We start from the raw sequence: 16,808 nt of genomic DNA, 5'->3' as shown, positions 1-16,808 counted from the left end.
AGCATGCATGGCAGCGCTAGGTACAGTGAAAGTAGGCATCCACTATTCTTCGACATGTATGTGCTAACTATCGTACTTGTTAAGTTAAAAATGTTTAGTTTATAAATTAGGAAGTGATTAGTTGCCACATACTGACATACATTACTATTACTTAGCAGCCATGCTAAACATGTTAGTCACCAAGTTTTTAAACTTGTTAAGTTGCACTACATGTTCTCAGTTGCCACATCTATATACATGATTGTCATGGTTAAGCAAGTGTAATTGCCAGATTTAAGTGGATGTGGTTGTCACATATTTTTAGATGCTTGTTAGGTCAAATAGATGTGGTTGTTGGATTTAAACGAGCGTAGTTGTCAGATCTAAGCAAAAATGTGTGTATTTACCTGGTGAAGAAAATTATAGTTGCCAGATTATTATCTCAACGATAAAAACTTTTCCAAATTAATTTTTTTTGTCAGCTACTAATCTACCCTAGGCTTTCAACTTGCAAGCATCTGAAAATATCTAACAACCACAGTCCTTTGGCTTTCCAGGTTCACTAGTGACTAGTGAGTAAACAAGGAAAAAAAGACGAGTTGCAACATGCTATATTATACTCCCCCCGTCCTAAAATAAGTGTACTGAGCTTAGTATAATTTTATACTAAAGCTAGTATAAAGTTAAGACAGTAATTTTGAGACGGAAGGAATATATGTACTATATAGCAGCATTCCTTAGGCAGCGTGACACATGCGTAGTTTGCATGCTATACTTTAACTGCATCCCTTCTCTCCAAACCAAGCTAATCCCTTCTCTCCAAACCAAGCTAATCCCTTCTCTCCAAACCAAGCTAACCGTAGCCGCTTCCGGTATAGCCATCAAGTAATGCGCGACCGAACCAGAGCCGCACAACCGCCGCACGGGAAGTGCGATGTGCACGCCACCATTTAGATTTTTCCAACATTTTTTCTGCTTGCCGTAGAAATAGCAAGTCCGTTAACCATTTTTTTTATCTTCATCCCCAAATGCCTTAGAATTTGATTTACTTTTGATCCACGACCAACTCAAATCAGCCAACCACAATTGAGTAATACAGTATATACCACAACAAGCAAATTCCACACATATATGCAAGCATCTTTATGTATTTACAAACAGGGGGCACAAACGAATTTCGAACAACTAGCAGCACGAATGAAGCTCACGCATTTCTAATACTCCTGCCTAGCAGCAGCACAAACATCCATCACCAACAAATTAGGCTCTCACATTTTCTCAGCGACAGCGAGGGTTGGTGCTGGACACGACGCCGCTGAGGAGGTTGCTGCCGGAGACGTCCGATGACGACATGTACTGGTAGGCCATCATCGACCCCCCGGCGGACGATGACGACGATGACGGCTGCGTGCCTGTGCGGCTGGGGTCCACGGACACCGACTCCAACTCCGATGGCACACTATCCGTCTGTGGCGTCATCTGCCATATCGTCTCCAGCTCCCGCACCACCTCCACCATGGACGGCCTCGCATCCGTCTCGTCCTGGCAGCACCGCAGCCCCAGCGCCGCGAACCTCTCCACGCATCCCCACGGGCACGGCCCCATCCGCATGTCCACTACCGACAGTATCATCCCTGACTGGTTCGCCGCCATAACCTGCATATGTATGTATGTAATGTATTATTGTCACAATTCGGTCTCAGTTTGCTAGCATCACAAAAATTACTACAGATGATCTAAAAAATAATCACTACTGCTCCATCAATTTGAACTTTGATGGTTACCTCTCGGACTAGGTTTTTCCCATGAGAAATGGGTTGCATCCCTGTCAGCAGTTCCAGAAAAACGACACCGAGGCTGTACACGTCGCTCTTGTCTGTCAGATTATGCGTGAGGAAATACTCCGGGTCGAGATAACCCTGCATGGTGTAAACAACGGCAACAAAATCAACAATGCAGTATCACCAACATGACGCCGAGAACTAGATGTTAAAAGATAGTATGTGACACTCAAAACTGATGCAGATCCTCGCCTCAAGAGCCACATGCTTATTTATGCGCAGCTAGTTGATGTCAAGATATGCGATATTATTTGGTACAACCTACTCACCGGGGTACCCTTTACGACAGTAGACACATGACCAGGGGCAATCCCCTCCATTTCTGGCAGTGGAGCAAGCCTCGAGAGACCAAAATCAGCAACCTTCGCTACAAACTTCAAGTCCAATAAAATATTGCTAGTCTTGATGTCACGATGATATATCGGAGGGTCCGCTTCCATGTGCAAATAGAGGATCCCTCGTGATGATCCCAGTGCAATTCGTAACCTCATGGGAAAACTTAGAGCCTCTTTAGCTTTAGCTGTTACGTAAACAAAGCACTAGTTAGAGAAACTTTACAGGACAGACAGCACACCAAAAGCAAGGTAGAGGAATATTCTATGCATACACACAATAAAGCAAGCAAGCAAGCAAAAAAAAAAATGGAGATTTCATTCGCTTGAGCCTGACTATCGGAATCCAAAACATAGATATCCAAAGTTAGGTTCCTTCATACCCATGAGTGATTGAATCTCCCTGCTGTAATCATGTTGTGAGTTCTAGTTGAGAAACTATTGATGGAACAAAGACATTTATCATCAAAATGGCATGCACTAGACTATTGAGGGAAATTTCATACGTTTGTCTCGATATCATTTCTCAGCTCGATCTAACATCTAACTGTGTGACTGTAACTATGTTATCTGTGGCAAGAGAAAAGCCACAGATTGCATATCTGTGCATGGTAGATAAATAGAAAAGGCACCCTTGCCTGACAGGGTAAACATGGAACAAAGTAATTCAATAAGATAAACACATTTCAGAAATTATGATTAAATGTACAATTCTGAGGTGCAGTTTAGTGGCTACAGAAATGAAGTTCTAACCTGAAAGATGATCACGTAGGGTACCATTTGGCATATACTCATACACCAGCATCTGCAATACATGGTTCACAGTATGAGTTTAATCATCATAACGTTGGACCAAACATTAAGTACCATTAGGCATAAACAGCAACAGGTCAGCTTCTGTCATTAAGAATGCCCTGAAGATGAGCTCTCGATGCCAAAGTGCCAATCAACAGAAGCTTACAATGTCTACGGACAAGGAATCACTTCTGCACTAAACAGTAAACAACGTGTTGAATTGATCTAGCAGAAACAGCCTAAACGTGTGTTGATGTATAGAAATGGATTGATAATGTGTGTTGATGTATATGTACTTCACCAGATACATGGATCACAATAGATATGGATATCGGATTTTCCACAGCCCATTAGAAAACAGCTGAATAACAAAGCAGCATTTGATGAAATTAGTATTTCTGATTAATATATATATATATATATATATATATATATATATATAAGAAGTTGGAGGGACAACCTGCTCATCCTCTTCGTCGCAATAGCCAACCAAAGAAACCAGATTCCGGTGATGCAGCCTGGACAACAATTCTATCTCTGTGAAGAACTCCTCTGAACCCTGAAGAGATCCCTGTTGTGTACGTTTTATTGCAGCTCCTGTTCCATCAGCCAGAACACCCCTATATACTTTTCCATACCCTCCTTGACCAATTAGTGCCGAGTCACTAAAATTGCTTGTACAATTTGATAACTCTTCAAAAGTGAGGTCTTTTACACCATCAATTTTCATCAGAATTTTTTTCACTGCAAAGTCAGTAGAATTTTGTCATCGAATAACCATAACAATTTCTTCACAACAAGTTCAGATGAATAGCAACTCATATTGGAAAGTCAATACAATAAGTAAAACAGGGTACTAACAAAATTAGAAACAAAAGAAGTGACAACTGTTTTAAATAAAAAAAGGTGGATAACTGAAATATTGAAAGAGATGGATAATCTAAGACCGTATAAAAACAAAAGATGAATAAAAAAGGTGTACTAACAAAATTATGCAACTCTGTAAGTACTAACAAAATTAGAAACAAAAGATGAATAAAAAAGGTGTACTAACAAAATTATGCAACTCTGTATTGAAAGAGATGAATAATCTAAGACCGTAGAAAGTACAAATGGAGGGTTTACCAGTGCGTCTCTTTGAAACTTGACTTGAACGCCTTCTCAATATAATGTGAGTAACTAGGGATGAAAGAATTGCCGCTGCAGCAAATGCTGCGATGACAATACCAACGATGGCACCTGTACTGAGACTGGACTTTGTACGACGCGGTAGTACTGAAAAGAAAGCATGGGAACATGTGAGTTCTCTCTTCAATAATTGCTACAACTGCTAGATACCAAGCTGGCAACATTTTCATAGTGGTTACATTTGATAAAGAGCACCATATAAGATGGATACTTCCACGACAGTGCTATCCACATCCTCTTAGATACCGAACTATTCCTTTAAGATACCAAACTATTCCTTTAAGATACATTGTGCTCGATCCAATACTTTTTCTTTAATCTCCTGATCAGATTTTGCATTTCAGGTTGTGTTACTCTCTTCTTTGCTTATTTCTACACGCATGTATATATACATATATTGGTCTTTGGCCCAGGGAATACAGCAAGATTCCAGCACAAGGGTAAACTTGACCAATTAATTAAAAAGACACTGAAAATCAAGGCATCGAAGCCCTATGCAACGAGCGAACGAGAGCACACTTAGCACATCAACAAGGGCAAACTTGATAACAGCAAAAAATTTAGGGACATGTTAGGTTGAGGGTGTTGTGTGAAAAATCGTTGCAAGTTCAGAGACATCAATGAAGCTTATTAAGTTTGGACAAGTGGGCAACGGTAATATGCTTATTTGATTGATGTGTGGTTTGGGGATCTGCATTGGGGAAGATGAAAAGAGGAGGCTTCGGCAGCTCGACTGTGTGCACGTAACTGCACGTGTGATCACTAATACAAACATCTATATACGACAAGATAAACATGGTAACAAAAAATTACAATGAAACAAAATATGGAGTGGAGTGAAGATAAAGTAACATATATACATACTGTTTTCATACCACCCTGGGATGAAGTCAATAAGCTCATAGGGCCCAAATATATCCGAGTCCGTGATGAGCCACCCTGTAAACATGTCTCTAAGCCTCAGCACTTCACCTGAGTTAAACAACGCAGTGTTGTTTGGGAAAAGCTTCAGGTTCATCTTCAACCTCGGACCTTCTTCCCACATAAAAGTAGAGACTTCCAATTGGTACGACGATAATGAAAGACCAGATGATAAGTAGTGTTGAAATTCGCCTTCGTACGGAACAAAATCCCAGAATCCTGGACTCTTCAGCCGGTAATCGACGTGAAGTGGAATAGCACATAAGCATGGGATTGGTGACCTTAGTATGTTTTCATGGGGAAGGTCGGTTGAGCATGGCGGACAAAGTGTATTGTTATTTGTGAAACCTCCAGGAACAGCAACTGAAGTTGGTTGACAATACTCAGATATATTCAGTTGATTTTGCGATGTGCATATGGGGTTTCCAGATAACCTAAAAGCATGGATGGTAAAGGAAAGAAAATACAAGCTATTGGAAAAGGCGAATGGATCTGAAAAATGTAACAAGATATTTTTTCTATATAAATGCATACAGAATGGTAAAGTTCGCTGGGGGTGTAAGAGGATTTGATAGATTTGTGAGAGCGTTGTTACGGAAATCCCTGCAGAATATTTAAGGAGGGATATTAGATTACTAGTCCTGAAAAAAATGTCAATTATATACCATTCTCTAGAAGTCAAAAAGGTGAAACGGAAGGTTCAACTTATGATGGTCTTACAATATCAGGCTTCTATTTCCACTGAAATCAATATTTCCCCAGACATCAGATGGAACAGAACCATCCAAGTTATTATTCTCCATTGACCTGAACGAAGACCAAAAAGATCAGCTCAGTCTGATTCAACTGATCATTCATGAACAGTACTGTCATGCAAACTGTTTAAAATTATGGTAGTTGAAAATTAAAGTTGTTGTAATGGCAGTGACGCGCAGAAGATACGGTAGCAAACAATCATTGTTTATGCGAGAATACTCTAAGGCAAGATTATGGTTGCTTGGTTGTTACTTATTAGGAATTTAATGTGCAAATTAATACTCCCTCCGTCCAATAATTCTTGCCGTTGTTTTATTTCAAATTTGAACTGAAACAATGTTGAACCGGTATGACCCAGCCCATACAAGTTATCTCTTAGGGCCCAGGCCCATGTAGTGGGACTAACCTAAAAGGAGGCTCCCAGCCATCTCCCGTTCCTGAGACAGCCGCCACACACAAAACACTTGTGCTGGAGGTACTCCTCTCTCCCTCCCGTACTCCTCTCTCCCTCCCGTACTCCTCTCTCCCCCCGTTCCTACATGGTATCAGAGGCCAGCGACGGCGGGGCCTGAGAAGATGACGGCGACGTCCGGCGAGGTGGCGGCGGATCTGGGCGGGGTCCGGCGAGGCAGCGGCGGATCTGGGAGGCGCGGCGTGGCTGCGCAGGAGATGCGGCTCGTTGGAGAGGAAGGAGAGGTGGAGCTGCTGTGCTGCGCGGCAGAGGAAGAAGGAGAGGTGGAGCTGCTGTGCTGCGCGGCGGGAGGAGGAAGCTGAGGAGCGGCTTGGTCTCCAACGGGCTGTGGTGCTGCGGGAGGAGAAGAGGAGAAGGGTAGTGGAGAAGGGCAGCTCCTTGTTGTGCTGCTGTGTGTGCGTGTGTCTGCAGGGGACCGGGAGCTGGAGAACTGCTGCTGGGGTTGGCTGCTGTTGGAGGCCAAGATCCTGTGGAACTGCTGCTGTTTGCAGAGGAAGGAGGAAAAGAACTGCTGCTGTTTGCAGAGGAAGGAGGAAGAGAATTGCTGCTGTTTGCAAATGAAGAAGGGAGAGAACTGCTGCTGGAGGAAGAGGCTGTGGTTGCTGCTTGCACTTGGAGCTGCTGAGTTGCTGGGTGCTGCTGCTAGCCAGGGGGCGTAAAGGGACCAACCGTGCAGCTGTAGGGCTGTGCTGCTGAGGGCTGCTGCTGCTGTTTACCGGATCGGAGATGGCTGAACCAAATGCGCTTGCTGAGGCTTTCGAGAAGCTCGCTAAGATCCTCGCGGAGTCCAACTCCAACTCTGGGGCCATCGTTCCTCGACAGGAAGTGGCTCAGAAGCTCGAAATGTCACCCCTGGACATGAAGCTAGAGGGGGCCACAAATTATTTGAGCTGGTCCAGAAGGGCATTGCTGGCTGTGGAACAGAAGGAACTTGATGGGCACTTATTGGGTGCGGTTGATGAACCCGGAGACAAGACTACCGCGGAGGGAAAGCGGTGGAAGGTCATAAACTCTGTGCTTGTTGGCTGGTTGTTGAACTCAGTGGTGCCCTCCATTGGTCGCTCTGTGGAGGGACTATCCACGTCCGCCGAGATATGGAAGACTCTATCCACCCAATACTCAGGCAAGGGTAATTTCATGCTAATTGCTCAGATTGAGGGGAAGATCAGTCGGCTGCGCCAAGGCGATGACATGTCAGTGATGGCATATGTAGCAGAGCTGCAGGCTTTGTGGGCAGAGCAGGATAACTGTGATCTCTAGAACTCTATGATGCGGCGTGCATCGAGTCAGGGCGCAAGTGGATTGCACGCAGGCGCGTGCTGAAACTGTTGGAAGGCCTCAGAGGTTGCTTTCATGGCAGGGGGGCTTCCCTGTTGCACCAACCTCTCCTGCCAACTATTGAGGAGACTATTGCAGCAATGTCTCAAGAGGAGGTGAGGCTATCTCTTGCGCATGCAAACGTGAAGTTTGTGCCGGCTTCGACATTTGCAGTCACTGAGCGCATGGAGTGGGGAGATCCCAACAAATGTCATATTTGTGGGGAGGTAGGTCATTGGAAGAGGGAATGTCCAACTCGTGGTAGAGGCAGGGGATACAACAGAGGGGGCACTGGCAGAGGAAGGTATGCTCAAGGCAGAGGTGGATACCCATGGAACTCAGGAGGTCAACTTTCTAGGGGCAGAGGTGGCTACTCAGGAAACTCAGGGGGCAGGGCGCATATGGTAGTTGAAGAGGACACTGGGACGTCACAGGGCAAGGGAGTTGATGAGGCTGCCTATGGAGACTTTGCTCACTGGGCCTCCACTGATGAAGGTAATTCGATGAAGGCATGTCTTCCTCCTAATGAGAGTGCTTTAGAGTGGGTCTTAGACTCTGGAGCATCTAAGCATGTTGCGGGTAATTCTTGTGTGTTTGAGTCTTACCATAAGCATGCTCCTACTCACAAGGGCACTATACAAACTGCCGATGGTACCAATCAACCTGTCGTAGGGGTTGGCACAGTCAAATGCACTTCAGCCATCTCATTATCGTCAGTTTTGCATGTGCCAGCTTTTCCTGTCAATTTGGTCTCTTTCAGTGCTCTCATTGATCAAATAGACTGTCGTGTGATCCTTGACAAGTTCGGTTGCTTGATTCAGGAGCGACAGACGAGCCAGATGGTTGGGACTGGCACCAGGCGTAGGGGGCTCTGGTACATGGACCAGGAGGTGCAACCGGACTTGGTGTGTGCTGCGACCATGGAGGACAAGGAGAAGCAGGCGATGATCCATCATTGTAGAATGGGTCATGTATCTTTTGATAAGATGAGTAGAATCTTTTCGGATGTTATGTGTGGAATAGGCAAGGGCAAGTTGACATGTGATGCTTGCGAATATGCAAAACACACACGAGCCTCATATGTGAGTAAGGGGCTTAGGAGCATATCTCCTTTTATGCTCATTCATTCGGATGTATGGACTAGCCCAGTAGTGTCAATGAATGGAAAGAAGTATTTTGTTACCTTTATTGACTGCTATTCTCGTATGACTTGGATTTACTTGATGCGTCACAAGGATGAGGTGTTTAGCTGTTTTCAGAACTTCCATGCTCTTGTAAAGAACCAGTTTCAGGTGCAGGTCAACGTGCTCAGCACTGACAATGGTACAGAGTATGTGAACAATATTTTTGGGGATTTCATGGCTAACCAAGGGATTCTTCATCAAACTTCATGTCCGGACACCCCACCTCAGAATGGAGTGGCCGAAAGGAAGAATCGTCATATTCTTGAGGTTGCTCGGTCATTAATGTTTACCATGAATGTGCCTAAGTTCTTATGGGATGAAGCAGTTATGACAGCCACGTACCTGATCAACCGGACACCTTCCAGGATATTAGGTATGAAATCTCCGTCTGAGTTGCTCATTGGAGATAATAAGTTTGTTGTTTCCCCAAAGTTGTTTGGCAGTACTTGCTTTGTTCGTGATCACCGACCATCTGTTGGAAAGCTTGATCCTCGGGCAGTGAAGTGTGTCTTCCTGGGATACTCTTCTAGTCAGCAGGGGTATAAATGTTGGTCTCCCTCTGAAAAATGCAGGTTCGTGAGTATGGATGTTACCTTCAGGGAGTCCGAGCCATTCTATGGTACGCCGACTGATCTCAGTCTGCTATTTGCAGAGCTTGACCACCTACATCATGTGCACGATGGTCAAGAGGGGGAGAAGGATGTGTCTCATACTCAGGGTGATTTTGTGGGCAATAACACTGCTAATGATGTGCAAGTTCAGGTCCAACCAATAGTGGGAACAATTCCGGTTAGTACTCTCACTGATGATGATGTGCAGGTCCCTGTCGAGCCAACCGTCAATACACTTAAGATTGGTGCTCTTCGGGTTCCTGTTCGGGATTGATGGCAGACGAACACCCTAGTGTACTCTCGACGGTAACCACGCGTGCAAGGGGAGCAGCAAGGCAGTGAGGCAAGAGTGCAGGGGGAGCAACAAGGCAATGAGGCAAGAGTGCAGGGGGAGCAGCAAGATAGTGAGACGAGCTCATCTGACACAGTGGAGCTGCCCATTGCATTGCGAAAGGCTACACGTGAAGCGGCAAGAAAGGGTGAAGTAGCAAGGAAGGCTCTACCGAAGGATGATGCTTGTGATGATCTTGATATTGGCAATTTTGTGTCTTATAAGGCTTTGTCACCCACATATAAGGCGTTTGTTGCCTCCCTTCAAACTGTGTCAATTCCAAAGGATTGGAAGGCTGCAAAGCAAGATCCGAGGTGGCGTGAAGCGATGATAGAAGAGTTGGAAGCACTAAGGAAAAACAAGACATGGGTGCTAACCACATTGCCGGCAGAAAAGAAAGCAGTGAGTTGTAAGTGGATCTATACAGTGAAGCAGAATCCTGAAGGGAAGGTGGAACGGTATAAGGCCAGATTGGTCGCCAGAGGATATAGTCAAACTTATGGAATTGACTATGATGAGACTTTTGCTCCCGTGGCAAAGACGAACACAGTAAGGATATTGGTCTCCTGTGCTGCAAACTTTGGGTGGAAGTTGCATCAATTAGATGTCAAGAATGCCTTCTTGCATGGTGAGTTGCAAGAAGAAGTGTACATGGAAATACCACCAGGTTTTGGTACTTCAGATACTACGGGGAAGGTATGCAGGCTGAAGAAATCCTTGTATGGACTGAAGCAATCACCAAGGGCCTGGTTTGATAGGTTCAGACGTGCTGTCCGTGGTATGGGGTATGGTCAGTGTAACGGTGACCACACGATGTTCTACAAGCACTCTGATCGGAAGATCACCATTCTTGTTGTTTATGTGGATGACATTATCATCACTGGAGATGATGAGGAGGAAATAGAGAGATTGAAGGGTTGTTTGAGCAAGGAGTTTGAGGTAAAGGATTTGGGTAACCTAAAATACTTTCTTGGCATTGAAGTGGCTCGGACAGAGAAGGGAATCTCTTTGTGCCAACGAAAATACACCTTGGATCTCTTGAGTGACGTGGGCATGATGGGATGTCGTACTGCCCCTACTCCGATTGAACAAAATCACCAAGTGACAGCACAATCAGGAGAGCTAGTGAATAAGGAAGAGTATCAGAAACTGGTTGGAAGGTTGTTGTACTTGTGTCATACCAGGCCTAACATTACGTATGCTACGGGGGTGGTGAGCAGATACATGCATGAACCAAGGAGTGGGCATCTTGATATTGTGCACAGAATCCTGAGATACTTGAAGGGGACTCCGGGTAAAGGGTTGTGGTTTGGGAAGAGTGGACATCTTGAGGTGGATGGCTATAGTGACTCTGACTAGGCCAGTTGTCAAGATGATAGAAGATCAACTTCTGGTTACTGCGTGTTTGTGGGAGGAAATTTGGTATCATGGAGAAGCAAGAAAAAGCCGGTTGTGTCTAGATCAACAGCAGAAGCTGAGTATAGAGCATTATCTCAAGGGTTGTGTGAGATGCTCTGGGTGAAGTACCTACTGAGCGAGTTGAAACTTCTGAGGAAGGGGCCCTTGAAGGTGTGCTGTGACAATCAGTCAGCTATAGCCATCACTAATAACCCAGTTCAACATGATAGGACAAAGCATGTGGAAATTGATCGGTTCTTCATTAAGGAGAAGCTTGACGCCGGGGTCATCAGCCTTACTCATGTCAGTTCTGGGCAGCAGTTTGCAGATTGTTTGACAAAGGGTCTGGGAACAAAGGATTGTAACTTGACATGTGACAAGATGGGAATGATAGATATCTACCACCCATCTTGAGGGGGAGTGTTGAACCGGTATGGCCCAGCCCATACAAGTTATCTCTTAGGGCCCAGGCCCATGTAGTGGGACTAACCTAAAAGGAGGCTCCCAGCCATCTCCCGTTCCTGAGACAGCCGCCACACACAAAACACTTGTGCTGGAGGTACTCCTCTCTCCCTCCCGTACTCCTCTCTCCCCCGTTCCTACAAACAATGACAAGAATTATGGGACGGAGGGAGTATTATTTAGTCAGCCTATCTATTAGACTGATGTTACCTATATGAGCAGATACACCTACATAAGAAGGCATGTTGTACTTACTACTCCCTCCGTCCCTATTTATGTGGAACCGACGTATTTCAAGGTTCAACTTTGACCGTCAATTTTACCAACAAAAATTGAATTTTGTGTCGCAAAAATTACAATTCATATAAAAAAATCCAATGATATAATTTATGACATGTGACTCATATATTATTGTATTGGTCAGATTGACGATCAAAGTTCAATTACTAAATATGAGGGCTAAGTGTAAATACGGACGAAGGGAGTAATTCACTACTATTACGAAATAATGAAGTAAGAGCATCCCTCTTTTCTAAAGATCTATCCCCTATCAAATATTAAAAGACGTAATAGCATGGTGAACGTAATATCAGACTTACAATCTTTGGAGAATAGGAAGGCCGGAGAAGCTTCCAGGAATAGAACCGTTAAGACGATTGTGGGAAAGATCTCTGCACAACTTGCAAAAGTGAGTGTAAACTGAAAATAGAAGTTCCCTTGGGGGGAAAAGAGATCAATAAATGATATTTCAAAAACAAAATGGCAAGAAATCTTTGTGAGGGACTTATTTTTATACATTGTAGTTATGTTGCTTGCTAGTTTGCTAGATGGTATGGGACCCGTCAACTGATTCCAACTAATATCCCTGAAACACCAACGCAACAAAGATCAGAGCAAGTGATAGCTGCCAGATCCCCCTAAGCATCACGTGTCATATTTTTTTCCTAAACAAATATAGGTAGTACGTAGTTCAGAATTCTACGTACAAGTAGCCAAGTTGCGGTATTCCACTGGCATCAAGAGCGGGACCTTCCAAGCTGCAGTTTCTCAAACTCCTGATGTAGACCATATCAATTAGATTAATCTGAAACTGTCATAAATACTTTAAAAGAAAAGCAAGTCAAGATTCTTTACTTCTTTTACTCAACCAAATTAAGAGCCATTCTCATGGCAATAATGATGACCAATGTGAAAATCATTATCATTTAATAATATAATTCATTTGAGCACATGGCTAAAAAACCAGAGAGATGTAGAACATACTTACAATTTCAGAAGTGTGGTGATATTACCATAAGATGAAGGAATTGAACTTCCCGAGAAGTTGTTGTTGTCTAGCTGACTGGGATCATTTTGAAAAGATGTAATTAGACGTACAGTGAGTTTATATATTTCTTTCAAACGTGATATCTCAAAAACATGTAAAAAGCTTAAGAAAATGAACTGGAAGTTACTCGAGTTGCTATGGGTCTTCTTTCCAGTTACTTTGAATTACTCATGGTATATATAACAGAAAAATGCAAAACCGACTAGCAGTTATATTGTTTCAGCAGCATATAAGCTTTTAGTGGTTTACTGCTGGCAAGAAATAACGCCGTAAAGATCAGGGTAAAATCAGAAGTAATCCTAAACAATTAACTGAGCTAATGCCAGTTAAAACAACATACCATTGAATAAGTTAGCACAGGGAACAGGCCAGCAGCTACTTTTCAGTAAAAGAGAACAGTGGAGCAGGCAACTTTTGTTTGCATTGCTCCCTAAGTTATAAGTAAACCGTAAACTATTCATTCAAGCTACAAAACAACAAATACAGAAGAACTACTGCTTATGAGCTTCATTTAAGACTGAGAAATTTAGTCCAATTCATGATCAAGGATTGATATCCAACCCACCCGACCCAACCAAAATAATTAGAAACTGTATATTATTCAAACTACTGCACAATAGTAGGTTTCATACACAATGAGCAGTTTTGGTAACTGTGATAATTCTGGAGGAAGATAGCCCGATAAGTTATTGTTATCCAACAATCTGCAAACCAATTATACTGTCAGTGGGGTATAAATGAAAACCAATATTATGGTACGTCCAGAGGTCAGGTACTTACAGATGAACAAGTGAAGGTAATCTGGACAGTTCAGGTGGAATTTGACCACTCAGCGAATTATTGTTCATGTGACTGGATAGAAATTGTAAATCCATTAGAATAAGGATAAGTATAACTCGTTAACAGAGAGGCTAAAACATATCCTACTTACAAGTGCTCGGTTTTGTTCAGGTTAGCGAATGATTTAGGTATGGATCCGGATATATGGTTCTGATCAATCTGAATCCTATTCAAATTAGGAACGAAGCCAATTTCCTCTGGTAAAGAACCAGTCAACTGGTTCCCATTTAAGAGCCTGCAAATATAAAAAAATCCACACCTTGTTACAGGAGCAAAACCAACTGTGAAATCATCTCAGAGAAACAACTATTTATTGAAAAACCTGTAAGCAATAACTAAGTTAACATATACAGAAAAATTGTAACCTCCATGTCCAACCAGAAAGATATGAAGGAAACTAATTCAGGTAGACCATGTTTCTAATCAGTGATGTAGATTTCGACTTACAATAGTTCCAGAGAAGTAATGTTGCCAACCTCCTTAGGAATGCTCCCACCAATTGAGTTCCACATAAAATCTCTTGAAAGGAAATTAAAAGGAAGTACTCAGTCGCCCCTTTGCATGTAGGACTGGATTAAATGAACAGGCGGTCCACACGATAATTAGCGAGCTCAGCTCACTGCACTTACATTATTTTCATGCGAGACAGCTGGCCAATCTCAGGAGCTAAAGTCCCGGATAAATTCAACCGTAGAAGCTCCCTATAATCACGTAATACGAGGATATCATCAAGTGAAACATATTGTAATAAAATGTCACAGGAATTAGATTCATCTGGAAATAAAATAAGAATGAGACTTTTTCACTTTTGAAAGGGGAAAATGCTCCCTACTCCATCCAAACACATTTTGCATCCTTTTTTACTGCACTTTCAGCTCCATCAAATATGCTCATACCACAAATAAAATGGTTTATTTTGCAAGAAGGTAATGAACGCTGCAACATTTTCCTGGTTTATTTTAAATGAATCTATCAACAGACCAAAACAGAATCAAGGGTGCAAAAATTATCTATTAAGAAAGTCAACAAAATTGTATATACGACCAAGCCCAAGTTTTCAGTTCAAAAGCAAGCCAGAATAGAAGCAAGGGAGAAGGGATGTATAAATGATGTGGACATGATTGACAAGTGGAACACTTTGGCACATACAGTTGCCGCACATGAAAGTATCCATCTCTTGCTGTTACATTGTAACAGATAACACGGGACCAATTTCCGACGCATGGATCTCCACGGTTCCAGTTATCGAGACGTCCCAGTGGATCACTCAAGCTGCCTCTGATAGCTCTCAAAGCATCGACTGCAGACCAGTTGAGCCAAATGTACAGCAAAGTTTCATAATGCAAGAAGAATACAGAAAAAAAAATGTAGCATCCTGGACCTGTGTGCTCCTTTGCATCTCTCCTCAAGCGGGTCACGGTTATGAGGAAAAAGTAAAATGAACAAAAACACCTACCAAACTAAACAAGAGGTATGGGGGTTAAGATGGATTTTACCTTCCCATGGTGCCGTGATCTGTGCAGTCGTCTGTTGCACATAAGCAAAATATAATGCAAAGATAATGTAGCAAAGATAGAACAGTCTGGATCGTGGCATGTTGCCGTTGCAGAGAAAAAATCCCCGATTTGGTGGTAATATTCAGAATTCAGCGATGCAGGTTCCTTGTGATGGCAGAGCCAATTCCCTGAAAAGGAGCAAAGGAGAACCACTTACTTGTCCAGATCCAGGAACACAAAAAATGATCTTGTCAGCAAAGTCATGACGATGTGCCCTTATAGCACTTGGGACTTTGTTGACATGTGTACCCAAGAATTCTCAAAAGTCCGAGGAACACTCTCTGCGAAAAGCATACAGTCATGAATCGCTTGGTGACCAGTAACAACAATAAACAGCGAAGATCAATTCAAGTGGTTATGCGATTGGAGGCATATAAACTTGATATGACATGAGAGATTTGGTGGAAGGAAGAAGCGTCCAAATCCTGCCAGCGATGCTCACCGCACCGTGTGCATATCCACTGAATAAGGCTAACAATCATGGTCATGGCACCATAGCATGAAGGAAGCTAACAATCATGGTCATGGCACTACACCATAGCATGAAGGAAGCTACAATGTCTACGTTTTTTACCGAAGAAGGAACGGATTCGATACCGTGCAAGGAAGACACCGGTGGAGAGGAATCGACCGATACGACGATGAAATGGAAATGACAAGCATAGAAGGAGAAGGAGACGAGAACGGTGGCGATGGGCCAGTTAAAAAGTGTGAGCAGTAAGCAGCACGGAGCCTAATAGAGAATTGCTACGTGTTGTGCTGGAAGTTGGATAGGGGATTGACTAATGGGGAGGAAAGGGACGGCAAGCTGAAGCCTTTCCTTCATTTCCATGTTCTTCCATTCTTGAATCCAATCCAAGACCCGTTCTTCCATATCTCGATCCTGGACAGTTCCTTCTGTCTCTCGCCATTGAAAAGGAAACGAGAAAAAGAATTGAGAGACTGGGGATGTGTCTCCCCTGACCTCAGCAGCACATACAATTCACCGTTGAATCTGGTGCCAGCGGAACTAGATTGGGCCAGCAAAACCTAGGCAAGTAAGAAGATGAACAAGTCAGGAAGGAAGAAGCCGTACTTGAGCGCCACGTCCACCCTGACGCCGCCTCATCCTCGCCGGCGCCGCTGGCCATGCTCGCGGCGCTGCAGCAATGTGTTCCCACGGATCCACCGGGCATCGGTACACTCAAGGGGGTGGAAAGATCAAAAGAAAAAAAAATAGTAGGCTCAAGGGGATGAACGGGGTGGAAAGATGATGTCACTGACGTGAGGGTCCAGCATTATCAAGAGCAATACAAATCTTGAGCCCCTCTATTTTTGTCAAATTTGACCATATATTTGTCTAGCAAAAAATAAGTTATATGTCACAATAATTATCTTGTTGGATTCATATTTGAATTAAGTTTCCAATTATAATGTTTTTCTACATATAACTCATATTTTATATTAGTTTAATTTATGATCAAAATTGGACCCAAAATATGAGGGAGACTTTTTTTTC

General features: G+C 43.3%; 1 protein-coding gene across 1 annotated transcript; it reads right to left on the bottom strand.

Moving 5' to 3' along the window:
* Positions 1-1,065: 1,065 nt before the first annotated feature.
* On the bottom strand, positions 1,066-16,511 carry LOC123407492 (probable LRR receptor-like serine/threonine-protein kinase At1g06840). The gene is made up of 21 exons (XM_045100633.1): positions 16,386-16,511; positions 15,251-15,438; positions 14,904-15,054; positions 14,384-14,455; positions 14,202-14,273; positions 13,846-13,989; positions 13,695-13,766; positions 13,547-13,618; positions 12,855-12,929; positions 12,574-12,642; positions 12,384-12,452; positions 12,187-12,258; positions 5,777-5,863; positions 5,591-5,659; positions 5,000-5,490; positions 4,073-4,222; positions 3,408-3,691; positions 2,906-2,957; positions 2,090-2,340; positions 1,764-1,898; positions 1,066-1,635 (listed from the first exon to the last, which is right to left on the bottom strand). Exons 2-21 carry the CDS (start codon positions 15,348-15,350, stop codon positions 1,258-1,260), a joined length of 2,865 nt encoding a protein of 954 aa, XP_044956568.1. The 5' UTR covers positions 15,351-15,438; positions 16,386-16,511; the 3' UTR covers positions 1,066-1,257.
* Positions 16,512-16,808: the final 297 nt, after the last annotated feature.

The sequence above is a fragment of the Hordeum vulgare genome, chromosome 7H, assembly GCF_904849725.1.
Source record: "Hordeum vulgare subsp. vulgare chromosome 7H, MorexV3_pseudomolecules_assembly, whole genome shotgun sequence".
Lineage (NCBI taxonomy): Eukaryota > Viridiplantae > Streptophyta > Magnoliopsida > Poales > Poaceae > Hordeum > Hordeum vulgare.
Note: the sequence above shows the minus strand (reverse complement) of the source record. Positions and strands in the feature narration are given on the sequence as shown.